Below are 27,330 nucleotides of genomic sequence, written 5' to 3' on the forward strand. Positions count from 1 at the left end.
GTAAGCTTGAGGCTAGGGCTGCACGATTATGGCCAAAATGATAATCACGATTATTTTTGTCGATATTGAAATCACGATTATTAATCACGATTATACATTATGTTAGATAAAACATGTTTTTATTGCACTTTCTATTTGAAACAAACAATAGGCTATGTGAACAAGGCTTTCAGTTCAAAATAAAACGTAAAATTAAAATAAATAATAGCCTAAAATAAAATTTATTTTACGAAAAATAAATGCCATTGCAGAGTGCAGAGGTGTCATTCTGTACAGTAGCGTACAGATACTTGTGTAAAAAACAAAAAATAAATCTGGTAGAAGTAGCTGCTGATTCAACTCCTTTACTCAAATAAAAGTAAGAAAGTACAGGCTCTGAAATGTAATTTCAAAGTAGGCTATAGGTAAAAATTTATTTTTGCCATCAATGATACACAGAGATGTGTGGGCAAGAGTCTGTCTAGCATGGACCAAAGCACAGCACGGACGCTTCAGCAGCAATTTGGAACGAATTAAAAACATTTAATGAACAGACCAAGTGTTTTCACACAGGCAGCGTCCAGCAGGTCGGCCTGGCTCAACTGTGCTGCCACCAAAACGGCCATAGATCGCCGTTACCGGCCGTTATGATCACGGTCGGAACGTTTTATTTACACGACGTATGTAATTAACACCAAAACTGCCGCGTGGGGTGACGGGGTCTCGGTCCAGCTTTGAGACCACCCCGCAGCCCGACCTCGATCCGATCCAGAGCGAGACGGCGACAGTAGACAGCCTTTGGAGGTGCTGACTGACCAGACACAGACACACGTCATGTCTACTGTCACCGTCTGCTGCCGACATCGTCTCACTCTCACTGCAGAGTGAGATCCATACAGTCTAGGAGTGAGACGTAACACCGGGTGCAGAAGGTGACACAGTACAGCAGCATCTGAAGGTGGCGACTGACCGGCCGGGACACACACTCTGGACTGTAAACAACATGTAAAGGGAGGATGCGCTCGCTTGTTAGTTAGGCAGCTTCATGGAGCCCTGACCTCTCGTTCGCCCCCTGGTGGTTGGCGGACTATTGGTTGAGAAAGCGCTTGATTTGATATGCAGCACAGCCCGTTTTTTTACATGTTAATAATCGTGACGATCATCTTAATTTAATCGTGGCAGCCAAAATTGTGATCGTGATTAAAATTCGATTAATTGTGCAGCCCTACTTGAGGCATGTCGGACCTGAAGACCATGCTCGAGTCCGTCACCAGAGCCACGGCCAGGTGGGACGTTTTGGGTGCCTACTGTTCCGGAGAGTCATTTCAGAGGACAATTACCGAGCCTGGGCCAAAACGACAAACTGGGACGGATCCCGGGGGAAACATGAACTGCCACAAAATGTGAAGAACTTTGTAGTGCAGTCACTGAGAACAGAGTTTCCAGGCATGGACAGAAAGGACTTGAAATACTGCATAGATAAGATCAACGAGTTCTTGCGAACTCCGAGAAGATCATCTGAGGGTCCTATCCTCACCCTACTGTAGCCTACAGTAGCCTACAGTACTTGATGCTACAATGTGTGTGTGTTTTTTCTTCAATAAAATGTTTTCATATCCAAGTTTGCTCGAGGCATCTTATTTTGTCAAGTGATTCAAAAAGCAGTAAGCAAGGTTATTATAGCCTATAAAGCTCTATAAAGCTAGAGAAAAAAATCAGTTCTTTGTTCTAAAGACTCATTTTATTGTGGGAAATATTCATTTACTAGAGACAAGGGAGACACACATTAGGGCAGGTGCAGAGTGAAAACAGGCAAAAATAGAGAAAAACCACAAGCATATAATAAAACCAAATAAAAGCCCAGGCTTTGCTTTGCTTAAATCGCTCAAATCAACCGGCGTCTCCACTCCTCTCCCTCACTTTAGCACCTTGTGGGGGACAGCTCTCCATTTCAGCACCTCCACCCCGACAGCCCCCCTCCCTCCCCCCGCAGCAGAACGGTTGCTTTCTCCCCGGCTACGTTGGTGGAGATCTCCCACACAGTAAAAGATTTAGGCAACACATTCTTCCAGCTGGCTGTTTTTCTTCCAGTTACAGAAAGTATACAGCCTATGTGCAAAGTACCACATTAACATCTCTATTCATATAACGCCCATCGAAACAGCTGATTTACATGTCGGCCGTTAACACATGGCGATTGGCCATTCACGCGGCTTTGTTCTTGGTTTCGGCCAATCAGCTTGTAAGCACATGGCTAATTATCAGCTTTCAACCAATCGCACTGTTTTAATGTGTGTGTGTGAAAGTTATTTTCTTTAGTTCATTTTCGTTTCTTTTGGATTTTTTTTACAACAATGTATCAATATAATATTGTTTTCGTTTCATTTCGTTATAAAAATCAATCCCTTTTCTTTGAAACAATGAGATTGAGCAGCTAAAACTCAATAAACTCAACCATGGCTTGTCTTATTGTTAATCTGAACGCACATGTATAAAGGGCAGAGTCAAGGCAGCAGATAAATCACAAAACATCAACGCGTCCGTGAGCGGCACCTCATTTTCTCCTGTGAAGAAGAAGAGAAAAAATAACCCCATGGTCCGACCTGACCCAGTTATTGAATGTTAAGGTTTATTTAGAAGAAGTCTGATTATGACTGCTGCTCTGGATCAGATTATTTGCTCATAATTCGGGTTATTTTCAAACAGTGGCCAAACAACAGATCAATTAATTATTATAGACTATATTTTCCATTTTTGCTAAGCGGTTTGTTCTGAATTAAATAAAAGCCTGTCCCATACAGCCGCGTGTGTTACGCCGTGTTTTGTTGATGCTATCATCTTTGCCTTGCGCAGATGATCCTTCATAATTAAAAATAAAAAGTCCAGGCCGGCTGCATGGCTGACGGTGTCACTTTGTATCGGCCGCGTCTTCTATCGAGGGAAAGTTATTTGTCCTATGTTTTATCGCCCAGCCCCAAAGTGACACAGACCCGTTCATTCACAAGAAATAATCCAGCTGCACTCTCAAACAAGGTGCGGAGTGAGAAATCTGCGGCACTACTGCACAGTACTGTAGTTGGCTCATTTTAAAAACACATTTTGGAGATGACGAGACAGATGACCGAAAAAAGAGAGTGAGACGTGGGCTATAGTCTACTGTAGCTGCCGTCGTTACATTTTGTCATTGAAAAACTAGGCTACTATATTATTTACTGTCTGCAGCTAGTTCTCCTTTCATCCTCTTGTATTCTGTATCATGAACAGCGCCACTCCTAATCACGGCTATCAGGCTGTCAGCATTGTCCCCAAAACGTCTGAGCAGTATTTAGTACGGTGCTGCCACCTAGAGGAAAACAGTTGTGGTGAAAAGTCACGCGATCACGCGATCCTGCAGTGCAGGACAAACCCCGCAAATTTGAACCAGTAACATCTGTAAAGGACTGGGCAGTGTAACTTTCTAAGCTGTGAATGTCCCTCCATGTGTTTACAGCCTCCCTCTCTGATCCTGGTACAGTTTACGAGAGGAAATATGTCTGAATGGGTTTAGCCCTAAAAGGACTGTGGGAGGTCCTTAAGCAGAGGAAAACCTGTTTTTCCCCAACTGTGATTGGAGGGTTAGGACATGTAGGCGGGGAGAAGGTCAGTGATCGGATGTTATGACTGGTGGGTTACTTCTCTAGGAGGAAGTGGGTATTTAAGTACCCAAACCTCAGAGCCTGGGGGTGGCAATCTCTGTCTGGCAATAAAAACATCAACAACTCTTTGACGTAAACAGTGAACTCACCACAACATCTTAAATTGTCTTCACAGTCTCAAGGCTTGTGAGAAGGACCAATTACTGACAAAAAACGTGACCCTGGGTCAAAACCCTGGACTTGAGTGCCTGATGATGTTTGTCATAGGGGTTTTGCATCTGCAAAAATAATCTAATACAAAATAATATTGTCAACGTTAACACTGAGAAAACATGTTCTGAGTGACCGATTCATTGAGAGACCAGCTGCATGTGTTACTAGCAACAGCCTCGTCATCTCACCTGCTGTAATGAGTCGTTACATTTGCTTTTGTGATTTTATGAATTAGTAATTGATATGTTTGTAGAAGACAATGATCGTTTATCTGTAGAGAGCAAGTTGTTGTACAGACAATTAAGATCTGACCGAGATAATGAACAGCTCCTCTGGCTCCTCAGACACAGGCTGCAGCAGCAACAGCTGATCTCACCCCGGATTGCGTCACTCCTCACTCGCTAAACCTTTAAACTCCATACTCAAGTCTGATTGGACAAGTTGCCACATCAATGATACAAAGGTAGTTGTGTAAAATTACCCCAGAGTCCAACATAGAGTTGCCGCTTCAAGAATACAAGCAGAGGTTTTATTCACAATCCCCGTTCATTCATGGTAAATCATCCTGCAACACTCTCAATCAAACAGATGGGGAATGACAAATTTGCAGCACTACCTGTAGTTCACTGATTGGTTGGTTGATCATCATGTCTCTAGGAATGAAATGGCAGTGTTTCCTCTACATTCATTTAGCAGTGGCGCACCGCCACAGCTAAATCCTAGCCGCCGCTGCTTCAAATTTCTTTCTTTCTTTTTTTTTTTTTTAAATTGTCGCTAATCCACCACCGCCACATGCCTCCACCTTCACAGCAGAGTCCTGCACTGCACCTCGCGAGTAGCTACTAAGGTAAACTACAGATAACTATCTTGCTCAGTATCTACTCTTTGCACCCCCTCTGCACCTCAATGACAGACCACAGCCTGTTTTTCCGCAGAATCATTGAACTCAGGTTACAGAATGACAACAGACTCAGGACAGATCAGTGGTCGCTGTTGCCGGTGTTTTTTTGTTTTTTTTAATTAGCGGGTTTGATTCTCGTGTCGGACGTCGCGCTCAGTGCTGGTGGAAAAGAAAAAAAAACTAAAAAGTGTGTGTCAGTCCGTCGGGCTTATGATGATGTTATTGTAGCGCATACAGTAAGTTTAACAGGACATATCCTCTACTGCGCTGTAACATAAACGTGCATAAACTCCCCCTCCTCTCCGCGGCCGTCCGCTGGTGCGAGTGGGAGGAGGGGTAACGGCGATGACGGCAGCGACACCGACAACGACGAGACGGCAGAACGATCCTGTGTAGGAGCTGTCCGTGCGGTTACTTAACCAAAAGTCTCCTGAAGAAGGCCCAGGTTATCAAACTAAGAGAAATATGACCTGTGGTAGTTTGTTTGAATAGCAAAAATACATCATGACATGAAGTTGTCATGAAAAAAAAAAAGAGATGTTGATTCGGTGGAAACCCGGCTTTAGCCTACAGGTGCGCGGGGGGGGGGGGGGCTACGGTATGCGGGGGGACAATCACGTGGGGGGGGGGGTCTGGGGGTCTGAGCGCCACTCCTTAAAAAAATCCTAGAGGAAACACTGGACTAGCAAATAGTGTGATCTGATGCATCAATGCAAGAGCAGTATTGGATAGAATGTGCTCTAAAGATGATAAGATCTCTCTGCTTTGGCAGATCGTCAACACGTTCTAATCCTTCACAATCTAATATCATCATATCGCCCAACCCTAGTTTGTCACTGCAAAATGTCGTGGATGTTTCTGATCAGCTAACCTAAGATAAAGTGGACTCCTATGCTACCAATATGTTGTGTGTGTAGCTGTGCTGTTAATGTGTATGACGTGAAGCATTGTATCGAGCTTGAGTGTAAATTTAACCAACATAGAATCTGACACTGATCGGCCAGTCACCGATCATAGCCGGTCTTTCCTGATCACAAGGCCATCAATTGGTGCATCTCCGATGAAAACGTGTGGACATTATAATGGATTTTTGTGGCATGTAGGTTTGTTTAATACACTACTGAAAGTTCAGAGATGTGAGAGAACCACTGCAGCCTATAGTTAACCATAACACACTACTCCCCATGGACAAACCGAGATGTTTGTTTGTATCATTCCAGTGCCATGATTCTAGCCTTGTAGGATTTATCTAGCAAAGAAGATATCTACACTTTGCTAAAAATCAAGACATAACAAGAGGAAAACAAGACCACAGTGTACAATCCATGGTAATATTTTGTTGAAAACACAAGTTAAAGATCGAAATACTAAATTATACAGCCGAGACAGCTCCATTTTGACCAATGGGAAAGATACAACTCTGGCTGAATCTTGAAGAAAAAAAAAACCTTGAAAAATTATAACTTCTGCAAACAGGAGATTATTCCCATTCATCAAATACAAAGACCCAACTAGTGAGCCAACAGCCATTTGTTCACAAGAAGCAAATGTATGATGATTGAAAAAAAAAACACTGCCAGTTAAGGATCTGTAGGATTTTTTGTGCCAGTCTGCTGTGATTTCCCTTTGCCACTGAGGCCACAGTCTCAACAACATAGCTGTGGCTACAAAGCAACCTCACGCGGACAAAGAGACGGACAGACATCCAAAGAAAAAGACAGAAACAATGAGGATGAACTGTGACTGCTTGACCATGCTTGACCTCAGTCAGCTATTTCTTTCTCCACATCTTTTTCTCTGCTCAGCCCAGTTTGTCAGTGTCTCACGCATTAAAATGTCAAAAGTGGAAACCATGGCTAAAGCAACAGCTGCTGACAGAGGGAAAAGAACATATTTGGCAGGCTTAAGGAAATTCAAAAAGGAAGTTGTTGTGCGCGTATGCATGCCTAACCTGCCTGCAAACTTGCATGGATGTATATGTGTGCGTGTGTGTCCAGACTGCATATTGCGCAATCTGTCGTTGAACTAACATGGCCTCTGGCTGGAGAGGAAGGGCTCCTGAAACTGACTGAGGGATGTGGTCAGCGAGAGATAGGAGGGATGGGGAAGTGGCAAGAGAGAGGGTGAGTGTGTACCAGTGAGGCATAATGCAGTTCCAACACAGCCTTAGCCACACACACACACACACACACACACACACACACACACACACACACACACACACACACACACACACACACACACACACACACACACACACACACACACACACACACACACACACACACACACACACACACACACACACACACACACACACACACACACACACACACACACACACACACAGCCAACAAAGGTCTCAATGTAAAAGCTGCATGCCACTGGTGCCGAGTGTGAAACTCCAACGCCATGACCTGTATCTCCTCCTCCTCCCCATCGCCTCCATCTACCCCCCCTCCTCTTACTGCCTGAGCGTGAGACAAAAATGCAGCAAGACATCAGGTGTTGCTATGGCAACAGAGGACAGTACAAGTGTGGATGGATGCCATAGTGAATGAAAACAACAAAACAGAAGATGATAACACTAGTATGTTCCAGATCCGCTACCTAAAGGATTCAGATCCAGAAACCAGAAACATCACCATTCCCAGTCTTAAAGAGGTTAAATATACCAGCTGAAAGGAGGGGTTGTCACTATGGTTACAAAGCAGGAAATGGCCAGGTATTGCTAAACTGCAACCTTTTACTTACTGATCCGAAAAATCCAGGCAGTCCATGTGAACTATGACCGATTCATTATGTTCTCTGCTGTTTACCCCAAGAACAGAACAAGACTCGTACACTTTGTTGATTCAAATTCTCCTCCAAAGTCATCCATCAGGTTAACCACTCCGTGTCTCATAGTTTTGAAGTGGACAGGAAAACATGCCATGTAGCCTACTCCTTATCAAATCTGGACCACAGCTGTTCGGTGAGCTGATGTCAGCCAAGGGCTGGTGATCTACAGTTAGATTTCTTCAAACATACAAAGCAACCATGCATTGCCCTACATCAGTTTAGTTCTGCACTTCCATGAAGCTGGATCCTACATGTCTCATGACGCAACTCAACAGCATCTGCCATTCAACCCTCACAATACTGCATTAATGTCACACAGAATGGACACAAGGGGCAGATACACTTATTTTAGATTTGCAAACATTCACATTGACTCAAGGTGGCTGTATGATTACAGAGTAGCCTAATCAAGAGAAGGTCAAGAGAAGGCACAGACAATAAGACACGACATCCATTCCGCCTTTGGCTGACATGAGGCAGTAGTACAGTAGGAAGATTTCAAAAGTTTCCCAGTAATAATTATAACTTGGACATTGACGTGATGCTGTTTGCAAGTTGGAATCTTGTAATTACGGTAACTCTTTGATGATGACTTGAATGCAACATGATAAATATAATGTGGGCCCTTTAGAGAACTTCCAAATGCTTACAGGTTGAGTGCCACTCCCCAATTAGGATAAAAAGAGTTCATACAAAGAATACACCTACCTCCTGCTTGTATGCATAGGCTATATGGTGCTATAATCTGAATCCACAAATTCCACAGATGTAACAGTCTGTTACTGTTTATAACCAAACCAAGAGCTCTATATGAACTTCAATAAATTACACAGTGAGAAAAATATAATCTATCATTGTTTTCATCACCTCACATTATTCCAACCTTGCAGCACATGGACTGTTCATGTGGCTGTTTTTTCTTTTTGCCTGAACTTGGCACAGTGAACGACTGGAACGGTTCACTTACTCACAAAGCACAATCCTAATTGACTTAAGCAACGAGCCACGGAAAATGTGAGATATACGCGTGACTTTATGACACTTGTTGAGCGTGACACCGAATATCCCCCAAAAATCGTGGCGCAGTGTTCCAGAAGAACGTCGTTGTTTCCAGGTGATAGTTCTGGAATGCGGTTGCTAGGGGACACATTAAGTATCACTGACTTGACTTAACCTAAAATATGGATTTTTAAATGAGGAGGGGGAGAGGAGTCGTGTTAGCTGTGTCTGTGTTTATGGGATAATTTAACTCCACGTCTGACTAGGAGGACAAACACCGGAACTCTCGGTTAACAATAATAATTCGTGATTCCATCTTTTTTTTGACGCCTGGGCAGAAGAGGGGATTGTGCAAGTTCACTTGGCAGACAGTCCACAGGCCCACATCTGGAGAGCATTACGTCTGCAGGAGACGTGAAGCCAGGCTCGGTGCGCGGCTTGCCCCTGGATATCAAACTACGTGTCATTAACAGTGTGTGTGAGTAGTGTGTATGTGCGTTTTTTCCATTTCTTAACAGGTCGCAGACGGCAGGTTACTGACCAGAATATCTTGTTGTTTATGCAAAGGAATGAGCAGAGTTTGTGTTTTTTCTTTTTTTGTTTTGTTTTTTTAAGCATCCTGCGTGGCAACATGAAGGAAAAATAAGAGTGACAACCGGAGGAGGAGGAGAAAGGCCTCCAGCTGCACTCAGGTTAATGTGAATAAGGTACACTGTTGGATGAAAACAGGCCAGAGGTGCTAAAATGAGCATTTCACACTTTGCTAGAATATTTATGTCAATGACAATTTAAGAATTTTTTTTTCTAAATGTGTGAAGCGTAGGTACAAATTGTTGTACGGCGGCTCATCGGCTCTCCCCCCCCGGCTTGCGTAACGTGAATAGGTGCATTTAAACGCAGCACCGAGAGGGAATCATATGGAGGCACAGAGATACGCAGAAAAAAAAATGATTGACTGTTTGAACGCATGTGGTTCGTTGCTGTCATTTCAGACACGGCAGCCGGAGTGAAACACCGTGCACACAAAACATCTGTAGCCGCTTCTCAAGCCGTAGCAGGCAGGCTGGAGGAGCCATGCACAGCACGGCGGGTCTCGGTGACTGTTAACACGGATCAGCTTGTATCAGTCTATCTGCTACTACCCTGTCGACAATGAGCGTTGCACACTCATACTCACACATACACACAATCGTTACCCTACCTGCAATCGCTCCGACGCGGGTTGCCACATATTAGCAGAATCAGAGGTTCTCCGTCTGTGCTACAGCTTGTTCCCTTTTCGTAGTCCGGTTCACATCTGTTCGCTTTCACGGCTTGACTCTCTGTCCTCCCTCAATCTGGACTGGTCGGTAATGAAGGATGTGTTTGCTCCGCCTCGGCTGTGGTTTCTACAATGACCAGCAGGTGGGGTTGTACGCTGCGTAGATATGGCGGTTGATCTCCTGGTGCTGCGTTCAGGTGCTCTTCGGAAAACAACCAGACAGTGAGAAGAAGGTGGGTTTACTTTACGGTCTATGGATGGATTTGAGCTCCAGAGGAAGGCTAGCTTATTTTTTATTTTATTTTTTATTTTTTAACTATGCTAATAACTGGCCCTTGAGGCTTGTTTTCCTTTTTTATTTCAGTATTTTCAGGCTGTTTTATAGTTTCCTCAAGCAACAATGATGTAAGAGTTGCGTGTGAACCCACAGAAGACTTGGCACCCACAGTGTGATTTAGCACTTTTCTTTTGCACCTAATTGTTTTGCTTTTACGGTTGGCAGCCTTACTGTTTTGGTTAATTCCCACCACTCTTTTCATATTCATTCAATGTAAAAATCAACATAAAAACGAATGACTTTCAAGCTGGACACCAAAAGGCATAATGTTGTTTGGCCCCATTAATAAGAGGACATCAAGGCCTTAAGATTAGTCATCCAGACCAGGGTAGCCAGCGAGCGCAAAGAAAAAATGCTGTTAAAATGGAAATGATCAAAACCGAACATAAATGTCACGGCAGGCATTATGTCACCGGCTGGTGGCAATAAAAACATGGTTGATTTAAATGTTTTGACTTCGTAATTCCCAAGTTTCACAAAGACAGCCTAAGGCAACCTCTATGGAGAATTACCACAGTGAGACCCACACCACACATTTTGATCTTTTTATGCTCCTCAGAAATAATGTAATTCTCAAAGTGAGGTCTGGAAATTCATTGAAGTATCACCCATTATTATGTGGAAACTGTCGAATGAATTATTTTTTACTGTTGCGAACACTTCATACTTTTTTTAATTGTAGGGCTGAATTCTATCAAATGAAAACCACCACAAGATGATCTCAGTTTATTGAGGCAGAGGTTGTTGAAGATGACAACCGTGTTGCAAAGCCAAACAGCACAAAGTCTGACCCTCCAGGGCAAGCAGAGGGCAAAGGCCAACCACAAGGCCTTCAAAGCAGACCATAAGCAAAGGTTACAGCCATCAATAACATCTGGTGCTCCTGCAATGTGTGCATGTTTTTTTTTTTTTTTTTTTACAAACATAATATATGTAGGTGTGTTGAGCGACATGGCTCCGCAGTCACAGTCTGTATTTAGAGATGTTTACATGAGGAACATCTGGATAAAGCCTGAGGTCATTGAGGGTGTTCACATTACCAACACTCCATAAAAGGTCTTTCCCACGGTTGATGGTTCAGTCTGGTGGTGTGTATGACCTTGGGACACTGCAGAAAAACAGACGCTCTGCAGAATTCTCCTCTTTTAGTTAACACACACACACACACACACACACACACACACACACACACACACACACACACACACACACAAAATCAGGATCCATGATTCCTGAGCATTCAAAGTGTGTAACTAGTCACTAGTCATGTAACTGCTGGTTATCCCTCCATAGGAAGCCACCAACAGTATCACCCAATGAATAAACCAATCAATAAATAGTCACTTTAATTTCATGACATTGTCTTTGCATTTATACGTTAAAATTGGTGAGCTTGGCATCAAACCTAAATACATTTTTCTTAGCAACAGGTGCTGAAAACAATTGAAGAGCAAAAACTGACATAAAATATCTAATAAGATTTCTATTCCTGCTGATGTAGCCTACAGGTAATTTAATCAAATGTTGCTGGATTTGGGTGTCAATTTAGGTTTTGTTTTTTTTTAATCTGGCATAATTTTTTTCTATAGCTACTGTTGTTTAGACTTTTGAGTTGATTGATTGGTGATAGCTTTACATACATGGTTATAAAAAAAACAAAAAAAGCACACACGCAGTTTTTGGATCATTCATAAAAAACTGTCAGCACTACTTGCTGTTATCACTGCAGGAAACACAGTTGAGTATTAGCCATAATTCACAGGAGACACCAGGGGAATACTTTATATTATGTTCACTTGAATCTTTATTGTTTACATCATTCAACATAGATAATAGGTAATCATGTGGTTGCTGTGTTTAAAATGAGAAAGAAAAATCAGAGGATTAGTTGAGCTTATTGGTGAAACATTGCTTGACCTTGAGGGGAACAACACAGCTGCACAGACAGAGAGTTTTCCACTGGCAGGACAAAGAAGCACATATATTCTGGAGTAGATATCATCCCTCTCCCCTTTCTTCCTCCTCTTCCTACGTCTCCTCTCTTTTCTCCAACCTAAAGCCAGCGAGAGGCCACTCAAGCAAAGAAACTCTCATCCAGAGACTATGCAACACTGTCAATTTACTAGAGGTGAATTTGTACACTGGGATAAACAGGTACACTGAGTAAAACCAACTATGTTTCTGTGCATTGAGAAATATACCTACCTATTATCCTAAATATCACTGAAATACATACAGTGGGATGGTAGGGTCACAGTACTCCAGTAAACCCACTTTCTTTACTATTTGTACACTTGCATGTAAAGAACAGGACCATATGTGATTTAAAAACAAAATAGTGTGACTAGTATTTCATACATGTATTTGATCTACCAACCACAAATTACCCAAAAATATTTGGCACAATCTCGACAGAGAGAAATACAATGCAATGGCAAAAATAACGACAAACAACCAAGTACAAAAGATTTTCAAATAATGCAGAGAGAACATCAAATCTAACCATGCACGAAGTAAGGCAACCTACTGCAGAATCTTTTTTAAGATATAGAAAAAGATACAGTGTATGCACTATAAGGAGTGCACCTATTTCTACAACACCTGTAAGAACTGCTGTCAGCACTGTCAGAGCCCCACCTACAGACAGAGGTTACTGGTAGTGTTGCCCATCATTAATAACTTAAGTAATGCAAAGTATGCTCTTATGCTACAATAAAGCCTTATCGTGGACTTTGACAGGAAAATAGATGTATCAAATTCCAGTTTTGTTCTATTTTAAACTACAGAATATGTTTTGTATTTTTTTCTCCGCTTTACATTCAGTTTTGTTATGCTGTTTTTTCTTTCTTAAGAAATACTTAAAGTTTTATACTGATTTTCTCTATGCGTGTGTGTTTGCGTGAGTGTGTGTGTCTGAGTATGCATGTGCAGCTGTATGTATGCAGCTTGTGATGGTTGTGTTTTACAAATCCTTTGTCTTGATGAGGGTAACCAGAGGCTTGTCATCAGGACTGTAGTCTTCATAGGCGATGGGAGTGGCATCGTACATGGCAGGTCTGGACTTCTTGCCAAATCTAAGAAAGTATAAACACCAACTGTATATCAATTGTACATTAGACACAATACGTGGGATTAGTGTTAGTTTATACAGTGGTTCTATAAAGTTAAAGGGGTTCACAAAAGACAGAATATCATCAAATAAATATACATTCATGCAGTAAAGGCCAAGATACCCTGGTTTTTAGCTTGGAAGCCACTGGATCCCTCACCTCAGTAACTTATAGTTAGATATACAGTGTTAATGCAAAATAAATGTACAAACTAAACCCGTAACTGACCTGGCGTGGCGGATGGAGGCGATGGCGTTGCTGAACTCGCTGTCGATGCTGCGGCAGTTGTAGAACTCCTGGTAGGCGTGGCGTGACGAGCCCTGGTACTCGATGCGGCTGATGCGGCAGATTCCCACGATGAGGATGATGAGCATGAGGACGAAGGCCACACACAGCGCTCCGATGATGATGTAGAGGGAGTGGCGGGGCATGTTGGTCAGGGTGTCCTCGGTGTGTGCCGGCTTCCACTGGAGGTCTGACACACACACACACACACATTCAGCTTTCCACTTGTCTCAGTTTGAATTGATAGCTGAACAGATCTTTTCTGACAGGCTGACTTACGGATCTCACAGCTGGGCCCGACCCACCCGTGTGGACAGTGACAGAAGAAGCTATTGGGTTGGTCGATGCAGGTGCCTCCATGGTGACAGGGGTTGCTGTCACACTCATTGATGTTGACTTCGCACTTCTCCCCTGAGTGGACAGTTACGGTTTCATTCAGTATCGACTAGAGCAGGGAAGCTAAGAGCAGAAACTGAGGCGGATGTGTTACAGTGTTTTGACGCCTGACAGTTGTTTTCAAACACTTTAGGTTTTACAAAGAAAACAGAGAATTGTTATGTGTCAGTATCAGAAACACCATCTCCTCAGAAACTCTCATCTTTCTATTCATTTGGTAACATTTTAAGGATCATTATATATTATGCCATATTTATATGCCATTATATATATACACACATACATACACACACACACTGTACAGTTAGATTGTATTTTATTATGAGGCATGAACATAGGCAGGTAGTCTGATGGTTGTCAGGCTGATTATTGTAGCGGTGCTTACCCAGGTATCCAGGTGGGCAGGCACAGGAAGTATTGAGTCCTGTGTTCTCACAGCGGCCTCCATTCTGGCAATGCATCTTCAGACATGGATCCTTGTAGATTTCACAGTGTCTGCCTGCGTGCACACATACACATACACACAAAAAACTGTAATTGAAGGAGCTAAGTCTACTACTTCCTTTTGCCCTTCCGAACTACACTTCAAATCAAAAGATCATACCAACATATTTGTCTCTTTTAGTAATGCTTTATCTTTACATTTACTGTAAACACGTGGAAGCAAGGATTATATACAGACATTTGTGTAAAAGTTAAAATAAAAAATCAAATACTCACAAGCGCACACACTTACCTTCAAACTGTGGTGTGCAGACACACTCGTAGGCATTGATAAGATCCCTGCAGGTGGCGTAGTTCTGGCACGGGGCAGACAGACACTCATTGTACTCCTCCTCACAGTACAAGCCATGGTAGCCTTTATCAGACACACAGATACATACACTATATTAATCCTAGAGCCTTCAAAGAATACAACATGAAAGACAGAAAAAGTATGCATGCCTGTGCATAATAGCTGTTGCTATTTTTTCAGCAGCAAACAGTAAACTTGATTTTAAATGACACAAATGACATTTTTGTTTAACCTCGGCCTTTCCTCTCATTCACAATTCACACCATCACGTCACATCAGTGCAGCCATGACCTTCATCTATCAGAAGTGCCTTCTTCATTGATCAGATTGTGTGTAGAAGATTAAGAGATAGGCCTGCCTGATCTCTCATATGCACCTGACATTCAAAGGGGAATTATTTGATATCATATATAGTACTACTATGATTTGAAGTGAATGATGAGCATGAGGACTGCAAATGTATGAATATGTTGTAAGACCAGTACTTAACGACTCATCTCTGATGGGAATGGGCCTGAGGTCAAATGACATGCAGTGCACTGGGTTTTCCATTGGATGGCAGCTGTGTACTGAGGCAGAATGAGCTGGCAACATAACATGGTCAGTCAGACAATCATGTCTCTTCTTCTGTTTCTCACCAATAATAATTCATGAAAATAAAACAAAACAAAACAAAACAAAACAATGTAGGTAATATAATACATGTAAAAGGAAATGCCACCTGTTTCAGCTAGTTATGCTGATACAGCTTTAGTAGCACAGGTAAAGGATAGGAAGATAAAGCGAGTGGCAGTATGTTTTTACTACAGTAAATAAGACCAACAATTGTAATGTGTGTCTATGAATCATCAAATATTTGATGTACCTTACCTGCTCACACTCCCAACAGAACCATTACACTTTGTATAACTGTGCCGTACGCCCAAAACCACCAGAGGGTCTATGTCTCTTGAGTCCCTCTACGACTAGTGTAGCAATCTGTTTTCATTAGCTCTGCTCCCATTTTGACTTAGTGAATTTCTCTGTTGGGTCCCAGTCCCAGTCCAAGTTTCAACAAAACCTCACTGGGCCACAGATAACGTGTGTTTGGGGAAGGAGAGAAGGGGAATTAATGAGGAGCCCGGTTAGAACCTCAAGGGTCCTCTCTGTGAAATGCCAGTAAAATGTCAAGTGCCTTTCCAAGACTCTTTCTGCTGTCTGAGGGCTGGCAGCATCTCACATGAGCTGGATTTCAGGAAACTGCAGGACAGGTCCTTCTATGTATCAGCCCCCCCCCCCCAGCAGCTTCCTCTCAGACGGTCGGCAGGCATTGACACAACCCCTCACACACATCTACACAGTTATACAAGATAGACAGCCATGCAAAACTAATGTAGTCACGTGTTCATACACTCAGACACTGAGATGCAAATGATCATATGCAGCATACGGACGGACACACACACAGTGTCAAACCTCAGACACCAGCTGGCATTCTGATGAGGTGAAGAAAAGGTCAACTCTGGTCCAAAACACTGTGTGTGTGTGTGTGTGTGTGTGTGTGTGTGTGTTCACTGTAATGTCTGGGACGCTAATTACAATTCACCAAATTCACCAATCACATTAGACTGGAGGTCTCTGAGTGGAGGCATTTGATTGGATGGTGTCATCTACCCGTCCAGCATAGCCACAGACCCAGACAGTGGATTGGGAGCCATATGCACACACATACATACACACACGCACTCCCACATACTTGCAAGGTCTCACCATGGCAACCAGACAACAGAGGATGAGAGGGAAATGAAGTGAGGTAAACGGCAGCAAGATAAAGACGAGGAAGGACAAAGGGACAGGCGGAATGGGAAAAAATGAAAGAAATGCAAAACAGAAAAACAAAGACAGAGAGAAAGAAAGAAAGACTGAGGATGAGGATGTGGTGAAGAAAAAGGTGCAATATCGGAACAATTGGAAAACAGCGGATGCCCGGCCGCACTGCACCAGGACTCAGCAACAGTTAAAGCATATGAATAAACATGAAGACCATGAAATATGGAGGGATTATCAACTCATGTAATAACTCTTCAGGGTTTTCCGTAGCAGAGAAAGGCTTAGGCACTGTGTGTTTTTATGCAGCAAAATGAAAAGAGTAAAGCGTTATGGCTTAATTATAAATGTTAAAATGACGATGAGAGAGAGAAAGAATTAAATAGGAGGTGGCTCTTCTCTCTATCTATTATTTATTTTCTTCTATTCTATTTCCATTCCTTTTGGCATCTTACCTTTCCTTCTAAGATTAAGTATAAAGCCTGCTCTCAAAGTGAAAAAAAAAAAGGTTAATTTCAGTTAGCTACATAAAATACATTAGCCACTGAAGCTAGTTAGACACAAATTTAGGTCATGTCATTTTCTGAACTTTCATGTAAAAAAGATGCAGTCCTGACCTCAAGTTAACATTCAGCATGCAGCATTGTTTCTAGTGACTAAAATAAATATAAAAACAAACCAGCAACTCCTCTTGTCTAGTTTAATTTACAAAACAAATATTGGTGAGTGTCACGTCAAATATTTCATTGTGTTCTGATTCAAACATACCAAGTCTTGACTTTGCTATGGGACATGACAAGTCTTGCTGAATTATGTAGGCTGAGAAGTTGAACTGCTTTCACAAAACAATAACACCACTTAATTCAACTTTAAACTGATTTGAATATACCAAACCCTCCAACCACCAACCCCCCAAAATCAAGACAGCTCCAGAGACCTACTGTATATAAAAAAAAAAAACCTGGGAAAACTCTGTTATTGTTAGTTTAAATATTCAGGTTTTGTTTTTTGGGTTTTTTTGGAGCATATGTTTGGAAAAACAACATTTCAAATCTCTAATTGATTGCAAAGGCTATAAAGAGAGAGCAGGAGGGGCAGAGTCAAATTATGTTTGTGAACCACTGGCAAAATCACCTATCGCACCATCCTAGCGAGGTAATTGCTAGACACTGGATAATGATAAGTCATCATTCCACTCAATTGATTTCACCACAGAGGCATCAGCACCAGTGCTACGATCATCATGTCTAACAATGACTCATCATTCAGCCACAGCACACTTACTGCTCCTCCGATGCCTGAGCCACTACCGCCCCCTGTTTTTAGTTTTCACTAACTTTTATGCGCAGGTTGTAAAGCCAGATTTAGAGGAGGTGTTAGAGGCAATGTTTGGATTCAGAAGGTTTCCAAAGGACATGGATGGATTTCTGAATTAGTGTATCGAGCACAAGTTCAATAGGACTTGAAACCGCAGCTTCTGTTTGATGCATCTGTTATTAGACTTCCCTATTACAAATTCTGATCATGTTTTATTTTTCTCTGTTCATTCTTGCCCTTGTCAACATACACTGTAATAAAAATTCTAGGCTGAATGGATTTATCATATTATATTCATCACATTATGTGAGGTCTACGATCTTTTTTTTCTGCCAAAGCAGAGACACCCTGCTCACCTTAAAGATACCTTTCACCACAGGTTTCATTAATGTTTTTTTTATACAATTATGTATAGGTTTCTTACTCTTTTTTATTTATTTGTGGATCAGCTGTGTCAAGATCTTTAGAACACATTTACCATCTCATTTTCCAAATACACAAAGTAGCATCTGCTTTAAAACAAATGCATGATGGATGTTTTAGCTGCAAGAAAATAAATGTAACTAAATGACTGCAACTGAAACAGGAGGTGAAAAGTGGCTTCCCTGGTAGGTGGGAGGGAGGGAGGGCCTGTATGTGCCTGTGCTCTTATAATTCACTAATTCTATAAATAATTCTCTCTTTTTTATTTGGATTCTGTTCAAAAACCAGTCAGATGAGGTGAGCTGTCCCAACTCTGACTGACTTTGGCTAAAATTGGTTCTGTGCAGCACCAGGACATCAGAGGTCAGCAGTCTGTATTAAAAGCATCCGTCATCACCAGGTTGTCTGACGCCGCAGCTCACCTGGGACACACAGACACCTGTAGCTGTTGCCTACGCTGCGGCAGACCCCATGGGCGCAGGGGTTCAGGGCACAGAAGTCCACCAGCTGGGCACACGTGGGGCCGGTGAAACCTGCTGTGCAGGTGCAGCCGAACCCCAGGGGGCCGGGGCCCTGGGCGTAGCACGTCCCGTTATTGTGACAGGGGCCGGAGGCGCACGGATCCACCTTCTGCTCACATGTAGCACCCTGGTATCCTGCAGCAGGGGTGAGGGAGAGAGGCGGAAGGACAGAAAGGGAAAGAAAAAGGAAATAGTGATGAAGACAAAACGGTTCCTTCACTATATCTGGAAGGAAACACAATTTCCGGATGGATGGAAATGCTGCAAATAGCCAAACATTAATCAACCATTAGTCAAAATCACACACTGAAAATGTGTCCTTATTTATAAGACCAGACTAAGCACGAAGCTTGGGTGCCAGTTTTCCAGGCCAAAGTCAGCTGAAACTCAACTTTCCGGTGTTTTCGTGGCTTCAGTTGAACCTAGAGGCAAAGAGGTGGGCAGCGGGGCACAGCAGGGGTTGGCTTTATGCAAATCAGGTGATGCAGTGTGCTATGTTACATCCATTATGGCATGAAATTGCACCCACTCTTCAGAGACCACCTCTTAATGCACACAAAGATTTTCTTTTTGTGGGTTTAGCTGCACACAGAAAGACCTGCACGCAACACAGCCTGTGGTGAGTTTTTTTTTTTTTTTGGAACTGTTGCTGTTAGTTGTGCAGTTTTTGTAGAAGCAGTTTTAAGAAGAGTAACAGCAGTAATTAAAGATAATAGCGACAGACAGGAAATGGTTTAATTCCCTCATCAGCTACCAACCAAAATCACCACCTCCAGCAAATTTAATGTTCTTTCCTTTATCTCTTTCAGAGCGAAAGCACCTCAACATCAATTACTTTTTGCTTCTGACATGAATGTCTAACTATTGTGTTATAGCAGTGTCTGTTTGGCAGACGGTGGATGTGTTTTCGCCGCGCTCTCTAGGCAACAGCACCTGTGCACGTCCATTTCCCTTTTGTGGGTGACTGCTCGTGTGATGAGGCCACTGATTTCTTCTTCACCTCCTCTCATTATCTCGTGAGCCTCTGCTTCTCTCACCTTCCCTTCCCCTCTAAAAATAAGCTCCTCTCTTCACCCCCTCTCCTCCCCTCTGCCTTCACCTCCCATGAGAACCGCCACGGTGCTGCTGCAGCGGCGCGGAGAAACACTCACTGTTGTGTACGCGCCCATAGCTTGCTGTGATACAGTGTGTGTGTGTGTGTGGGTGCTCTGATTTACAGTAACAGTAGTGGTAAATCCCTGTGCTGACTACACCGGAGTGCACCCTCCATTGAGCTAATGAAGAGATCCCTCTCAAGCCTCCATTGATCTGCAAGACTTTATTTCACTGTGTGAGGAGGACATTTATCATTCAGCGGCAGAGAGACAGGAGTAATCTGTAGCAGTCAGGGGAATATCTCACCCAAAGCTCTCTCTCTCTTCTTCGCTCCCTCTGTGTCCACTGCCTCGCTCTCCTTCATCCTCTCTTCTTTTTTCACTCCTCTCCCTTTTAACTCCTCTGCCTCCCTCCGAGCTCCCCTCTCTTTCTCACCCTTTTTTTTTATACACGCTTGCAAACACACAGATACAAGCCCACGCTCGCACGCTCACACAAGCTCTGGCATAAATTTAATTTCGTGATTTGTATTTGTTCTGCCATGGTTTAATCCCCTGCTTTCCTCTCTATTTAGATTCTAACTTTAAAAAAAAAAGCTCAATGTCTGAAGCTAAATTTCTCCCTCTACGTCTTTCAGTTTATGTTCACATATTCATCTAAAGATGTGCAAACACACACATATGGACATGAGACTTGGCTGATGTCCCAGTTTATGCTGCTGGCCTGCCAACACTGCCAACATTAAAAAGAGTGAGCAGTTTAAAATTAGCTTGCCCCCTCATTTCCCCCCATCGCCCAGCTTGTTCTGACTGGAGGCAGTCCCAGTGCTGACACTCACACTTTCTCCTCTGTCAGTGTGTAGAGTACACTTCATATCAGTGTGGTATTCTCTGTTGAGGAATCAGAGCACATTCATCAAATTCATACTACGAATGGTTTTCATGTAGGAGTGAATGCATCAGACATTGGATACCAACCCGAGACCATTGTGATAAACTTTTCCATGATGAATGTTTCATTTTGAATGGGAAGTGTTTATTCATAGTTTCTATTATGTATTGTATATGAAGTAAACAATGTACAGGCTTATGGTAGCTGCTAGAGGCTATTTCATAGCTTCAGTGCCAGTTCAGTTTGTTTTGTTGAGCTTGACCACATGGGCCAAGTTGATGGCAGTATGAGTACTCTTATACCTTCAAGTATCTGGTTATGTCTGAAATAACTCATCAACGTACTTCTCCCTGGAGTTAAATGTAGAGGACTATAGTACAGTCTCTTTTTAGACAGGCTTTCTACTGATGTTGATATTCTGGGGCCTCTGTGAAGTTACCTGTATTTGTGCCATTATGTGTATTTTGTTGTGATATCTGTATTTTATTGCATTTTATCCTTGTTGTAAAGCACTTTGTGATTTTATTTATGAAAAGTGCTACATAAATTAAATGTACTTACTTACTTTACTTACAGTAGTGAGCTCATTGGTAAAATGGGAAAACACTTGACAAGACTGTTGTAATTTTCCCTGCACAGATTTTTTTGTCTTTCAGTGCAAACACAGTACACAGCATGATGGTATTGCTGAGTCATTGACCACTGGTTGTGCACGATAGTTTTCATGAATGCATTGAGGGATTATACTATGAGTCCACTATGTAGGATGTGGTGATTCTAACTACATACTTAGAAAGCACTATGAAATGGGAAAACTCACTTTATAGTGGACATTTTCAGACACAGTCTTCATCTCTGTGAAAATATCTCTCAAACACCATGTTGGTGTTTACAATTGCCCTTTTTTCAGTTCTACAGCTATATACTGTACATATACTGTAAACATATGGATGAAGGAGAGGAAAACGAGTACCAATAAAAGGTGTGATGTGGATGAGGACATATGGCCCAATGCAGAAAACCTGGCAGAGTAGCAGTGGACTTTGTATTTTTCATTTCTTTTTATTTCTTCTGTGCCTTTTTCTGTTTGTAAATTGCATTTTCACACAAAGGTGAACAGCAGCTACAGTATAATGCAGATTTTTCTGTTTCTATGGTAATTTTCGATAGCAAAATATTTTTTTCTGATTCAGAAGAAACTGCAAAAGACAATTTATAATCAATACAATAATCTGCCTATGCAAAAAAAAAGTAGAGCTGACATGGTTAAGTTTCTGTTTTTCCATCAGTTTTTTATGACATTGTGCTGTGACTGACAAAATGTTTCTGTTGGAAGACAACGTGTGTTAGTGTTTTGGAAGATTTGGTGAATAGTGTTGGTGTATTCTTGTATTTTGAAAATGTGTGTCTTTTAGTGTTTAGTGATTCTGAGTATGAAATTAACTGCAATTGTGTGTTTTAGGTGTGTCGTGCGTTAACAATTTTGAAAAAGTGTTAAAAGTACTGAAAAACTGGTTATATAGGGATCCTAAAAAAACTGCAGGTTAAGTTTTCAGACTATAAATCTGATAGTTTTTCCTTCTCTACCTGTCCCTGAAGGCTGAAATATCGCTGTGCCCAAAATAAATATTCAGCTTTTTCTGACATCATTGGCCAAGTGTTTGCAGAGTTTATATCTCTCTGATAATAGATGCTACTGTTGTCTTGCCATCAGTTATTAGGGCCACGGGCAAAGCCCGGGCACTACTGTTATTGTGTGGATTTTTTCCTAGCCTCAATAACTATTGTTCTTCTGTTCGGCCATTTTCTTCCGCCTTTTTACGGTCTTTAACTAGTCCTTCATACTTTGTGCGATTTCAACAATTCATATATCAAAACGTGCAGCTTTTTTTTAACTTTATCGGCATTACTTTTCTCTTTTTAACTATTTATACTTTTTCAAATATTTAACTTTTTCTGATTTTTTTCAGCTTTATAATGTGTGTGTGTTGCGTCTAACGAGCAGAGCTAGAGTGGTGCTAGAGTGGAGAGAGGCAAAAAAACATTCTAGAGTTTTTCTGGCTAAACTGTCAGCATGGCCACAAATTAAACTCTATAGACAAATTATTTTCTCCAGTTTTGTAGCCACACTTGTCTTCTGGCTAAAATTCTGGTCAAAAATGCAAAGAGACTTAGATAATAATTTAAAATATTTTTTAAATGCAGCCAGGGAGCTCTCTGCTCTCATTCAGCCCAATGCATTTTTTTCACAGCAGCAGGAGAAGGAGCTCAACTTTGTAACTTGCTGTTAAGTGCTTTTTAAATCATTTTAATTCACCAAAAAATAGTCACAGGTCACAAAAAAGTCCTCTTCTTTCTTGGTGTGGCTAATTTCTGCACTTTCCTTACCTTTTTTTTTTAAGCAGGAGCCAGTGATCCTCTTATTAAAGGTTTTCTTTGCCCCTCACGTACTGTCTCTGCCTGTAGCCTAGTGGTTAGCTTGCTGAGCTGGAGACCTGAAGGTTACTGGTTCAAATCTTGCCTCAATAACAATTATAGTGAATTATTTTCCCAGTCGTCCTCTGTTGACTTCTGATAACTTGCTTCATGTTGAAACTGCTGCTCTCAGCCTGAAATTCACAGAAATTTTCATTCTAAGTCATTCAAGCTTGACTCTCAAGCTTTCTTGATGTTGACAGTGTTTCCAACAGGTGCAGCTTTGGGCTCGTTAACTTCAGAGTGAGACAGAGTGCAGATCATTAACAGACAACAGTCTCTGCAACTGTGTGTGCACTGTGGCCTAGAGGCAGAGTGGAAGTCTACTGACCATGAGGTTGTGGGTTCGATTCCAACCTTGGTCAAACATTTGTATGGTGATCACTGCTTGCACTATTTGCTAATTCTGCAACAGCGTTCAGCTGCTTTCAGCAGTCACACCATTTCCATTCTTGGAAATGCTTTTTCTAGTTTTTATTTTTCATCTTCCGGACGATTTTCGATTCGCTACTAGTCCGCAGGACATATTATATATCAAAACGTGCGGCTTGATCGGGATCGGTATGCTGTTACTTTTCTCAACAGTCTACGAATTTTTCGCGACATAAGTCGCGAAAAACTGCGCAAAATTTTTGCATGTAAGTCAATGGGACGGGCGGGAAAAAAAGAGCGAAAAAGACCAATCATTGGAGTTTAACAAACGTCTACTGCTCAGACATACTTTCACCTAGAGACTCCATTTAAACTTTAAACAGTAGACACAAGTCTTGTGTATTGTCGTATTACTCCACGTTTTGGTCATTTAGTTTTTGATCAATCCATGATCAATGACCATGATCATTTTTGGAGAAATTATGAGATTATAATGGTTGTGTATTGCACGGAATGTTCGTGTCAGAGTGCGTGACGTCATCGGTTAGAGTGGGAGAGATGCCAGAAAAACTCCAGATTTTTTCTCTATCCAAACTCCAAACGGCCACAATTTACACTCTAGACACATAATTTCGGCCACGGTTGTAGACGAGCTCATCCTTGATCTCTTAATCTGCTCAAAATATCAGAGAGACTTACAGAATTTAAACTCTGAGCCTCTAAGTGCGGCCACGTCTGTCTCTGCTCCTCATTGAGTCCAATACAAATATTTTCTGAGAGAAGCAGAACGGCCTGATGTTTTAAAACTGCCAGCGTCGCCAAAATATTTACTGTAGAAACACCAAATCGTACCAAAATTTTCAGTAAGTCCTTAGAGCAATGTGATCTGTGTTTTGTTCTGATAGGAGTTACCGTTTTCTCACCCTAAGCCTAAATGTGAGACCGGTGCAGAGGCAGAAAATGGCTCTTTTTCTCCACGTTTCTGTCTGTCTCAGCCTGCGGGGGCCCCTATCGCCGTGGTAACCTCTTTGATCCTCAGGCCAGAGCTCGTTAACTTCATAAACAATCCACCTGGCGCTCGTTTAAATGTTTATAAACAGAGACACAGCTAAATCGGACTGACACAGGATGCAGCTACTAACTAACTATGTGTCAAGTCAGTCACACACACACACACACAGACTCTAGAGCCAGCTTCATGTGATTACAGTCTCACACACACACACACACACACACACACACCTTCATGTGATTAAAACACAGTTAACGTGCAACAGAATTTAAACTTAAACCATGATTTAATCTGGTTTTAAAGTTAAACCTTGTTGGTGTCAAATGCGTCAAATGCCTCTCGTGGGAGCAGCTGATAGAGTCCCCCCCAGCTGAAAGCAGCCCACCCCACCAGCCAGAGGGTCCAGGACCATAGGGACTGCAGTGGAGGAAGGCTGCCTTAACACCCTGCACAATGGCACCCAGTACACAGAAGTTAGACAGGACCAGTCAGCCCATCACCTGGTCCGTTCAACAAATCAGTTTGCTACTGTGATTTATGTAGCCTAGTTAAATACTACAGTAATCATCATAGTGTATTGGCAGGAAAGACCATTTAAATATGTATCAAATATCGATGAATTAATCGATAATTTGCATGTTGGTCTTGGTTAAGTACCACCTTGAAAAAAAAAACAATGTTTTGTTGCTTAAAGCAGAAGTAAGTGATATATTTGTGTTAATATAAGTCTTAAATTGTTATATCTTCCGACAGCAATCACTTACATAGAGTGTTTGGTCTGAAACACGGGTCTGTCAGTCACTCTGCTCTGTTCTGAGTCGAGGAGAAAACATTTATCGTATCCTACAGTTTTTATCCAATGAGGAGAGAGAACGGCATGCAGGGCTGTGTGTGCAGCCAAGGGACGCCGTGAATGTGGCGACGTAGGGACGAGGACTGTTATGGTGCGTTCAAGGAAACTCGTATTTTTCCGACCGTGAAGTCGTACCAGTTCGATCTGGTACGAGTTCACCGGTCGGAAGTTACGAGTGGCCGTTATAGTGACTTTCACCGGTAAAACAGGTCGGAAAAACACGAGTGGGTTGCCTGGAACGCTACAAAGTCGTAAGTTGTGACTTGAAGCTGTAATTTACGATTTCAAAAGCCTGCCTGGAACGCAGCATTAGCGAAAACGACCGGACCACTTACTTCTGCTTTAAGCTATTCAGTCATTCAATGGTATACTAAAATCCATGTGAAAAAAATGCTTCTCACTGTTCTCAGGTCAAATATTTATATGCGATTAAAATGCAATTAATTGCGATTGATTAATTACAAAGCCTCTAATTAATTAGATTAATTGTTTTAATTGAGTCCTGGCCCTATTACACAAGACACACACACACACACACACACACACACACACACACACACACACACACACACACACACACACACACACACACACACACACACACAGGTAACCTAATGTGGTTACAGCTCCTCCATATCAGTGCTTATAGAAAGATGATCATGTGTCTGTCTGATCAGCTCTGTCTTGACCTTAAGATCGTGGGTTTGATTCCCATGTTGACAGAGATGGCACAACCGGCAGTAGCCCCGTGGCCCATTCAAAATTTCCCGAGAGGAAATTTTCTAGTTTCATTTATTGCTTGTGTCTGTACAGGAACACTGCAAGAAAACTCAGTGGTGATTTACGGCGTTGGGGGGGGAGATCCTGGCTAAGCACTAAGCTGCATGCAAAAATGGGACTTTGTGTCCTCTGTGTAAACTAATTGCTTTCATTTTTGCATGATTGTGTTAATCAACACAAGTGCAATAACAAGAGTGCAAATGGCTTTCGGAAATAAATTGTTCAGAGTTTTGAATGATCTGCAGCACCTGCCAGAGGACGACTGGTCCAACAGGTGAGAAGAGGGTGTGAACAGTCCTTTACAATATTTCTGGCTCTGGAAATGTAGCCAGTGTTGGCAATGTCTCGCACAGAGGGAGGAGGGCAGCCAGTGATGGTTGAACAGACAAAGTCTTCATTATCATCTATTGTGAACCATTACTGTTTCAGTCCCTAACAAACATGAACAAAAGAAAACAGAAAAAAAACTTGTGACTTCTCCAAACATCATGGTCTGGGTCCTGTGGGAAATGGATGCTGGGGCAACAGAGAAAAACAGATCTATTCTTTTAACAGACTTTTTGTCTCATCCTCTTGTTCTCTCTCCATATTCTACACAATGAAAGATTTTACACAAAGGACACATAAAGCAGTCTCGGACTTGGAGAGTTTTCAAAAACACTCAAATGTTTTCTTGCCCTTGGACACTTTACATTACTATAAAAGGATTTTCCATGTTAAAAAGCACCATTCTGGATGAAAAAGCATTTCTTCTATATCTGATTATTTTCCCAGTGGTTGTGTTGAAATCCTCCTCATCTGATATGTTCATCAGTGGACGCTCCTTTCTCTTCATATCTGTGTTTCTCTACACAAGCTACACACAACCTTGTTTCTGTCACACTGGAGGCATGACATAGAGTCTCACATTAATGTTATAAAAAGTATGTCTGATATTAACCAGACAATGAGACACGGTGCTGATTTGTGGCAGTCATTTAAACACTTAAACCACATCTGCAACCTGATATTAACTGGGGGAGTGTATGAACA

The 27,330-nt window shown here is 42.0% G+C and overlaps 2 protein-coding genes across 2 annotated transcripts in view; both read right to left on the bottom strand.

Annotated features, from left to right (window-relative positions):
* pid1 (phosphotyrosine interaction domain containing 1) overlaps positions 1-10,010 on the bottom strand; it is a 45,307-nt gene extending 35,297 nt beyond the window's left edge. Inside the window, exon 1 of the mRNA XM_085795396.1 lies at positions 9,770-10,010. Coding sequence (XP_085651522.1) covers positions 9,770-9,799 — 30 coding nt within the window. The 5' untranslated portion in view covers positions 9,800-10,010. The remainder of the gene's footprint in view (positions 1-9,769) is intronic.
* Positions 10,011-11,943: 1,933 nt separating this feature from the next.
* Positions 11,944-27,330, bottom strand: part of dner (delta/notch-like EGF repeat containing) — a 109,337-nt gene continuing 93,950 nt past the window's right edge. Inside the window, exons 8-13 of the mRNA XM_085795398.1 lie at positions 18,722-18,955; positions 14,694-14,816; positions 14,343-14,456; positions 13,841-13,972; positions 13,505-13,751; positions 11,944-13,240 (exon numbers count right to left, since the gene is read on the bottom strand). Coding sequence (XP_085651524.1) covers positions 13,129-13,240; positions 13,505-13,751; positions 13,841-13,972; positions 14,343-14,456; positions 14,694-14,816; positions 18,722-18,955 — 962 coding nt within the window. The 3' untranslated portion in view covers positions 11,944-13,128. The remainder of the gene's footprint in view (positions 13,241-13,504; positions 13,752-13,840; positions 13,973-14,342; positions 14,457-14,693; positions 14,817-18,721; positions 18,956-27,330) is intronic.

Source organism: Trachurus japonicus, chromosome 13 (genome assembly GCF_045865225.1).
Source record: "Trachurus japonicus isolate A0001 chromosome 13, Traja_1.0".
NCBI classification, from domain to species: Eukaryota; Metazoa; Chordata; class Actinopteri; order Carangiformes; family Carangidae; genus Trachurus; species Trachurus japonicus.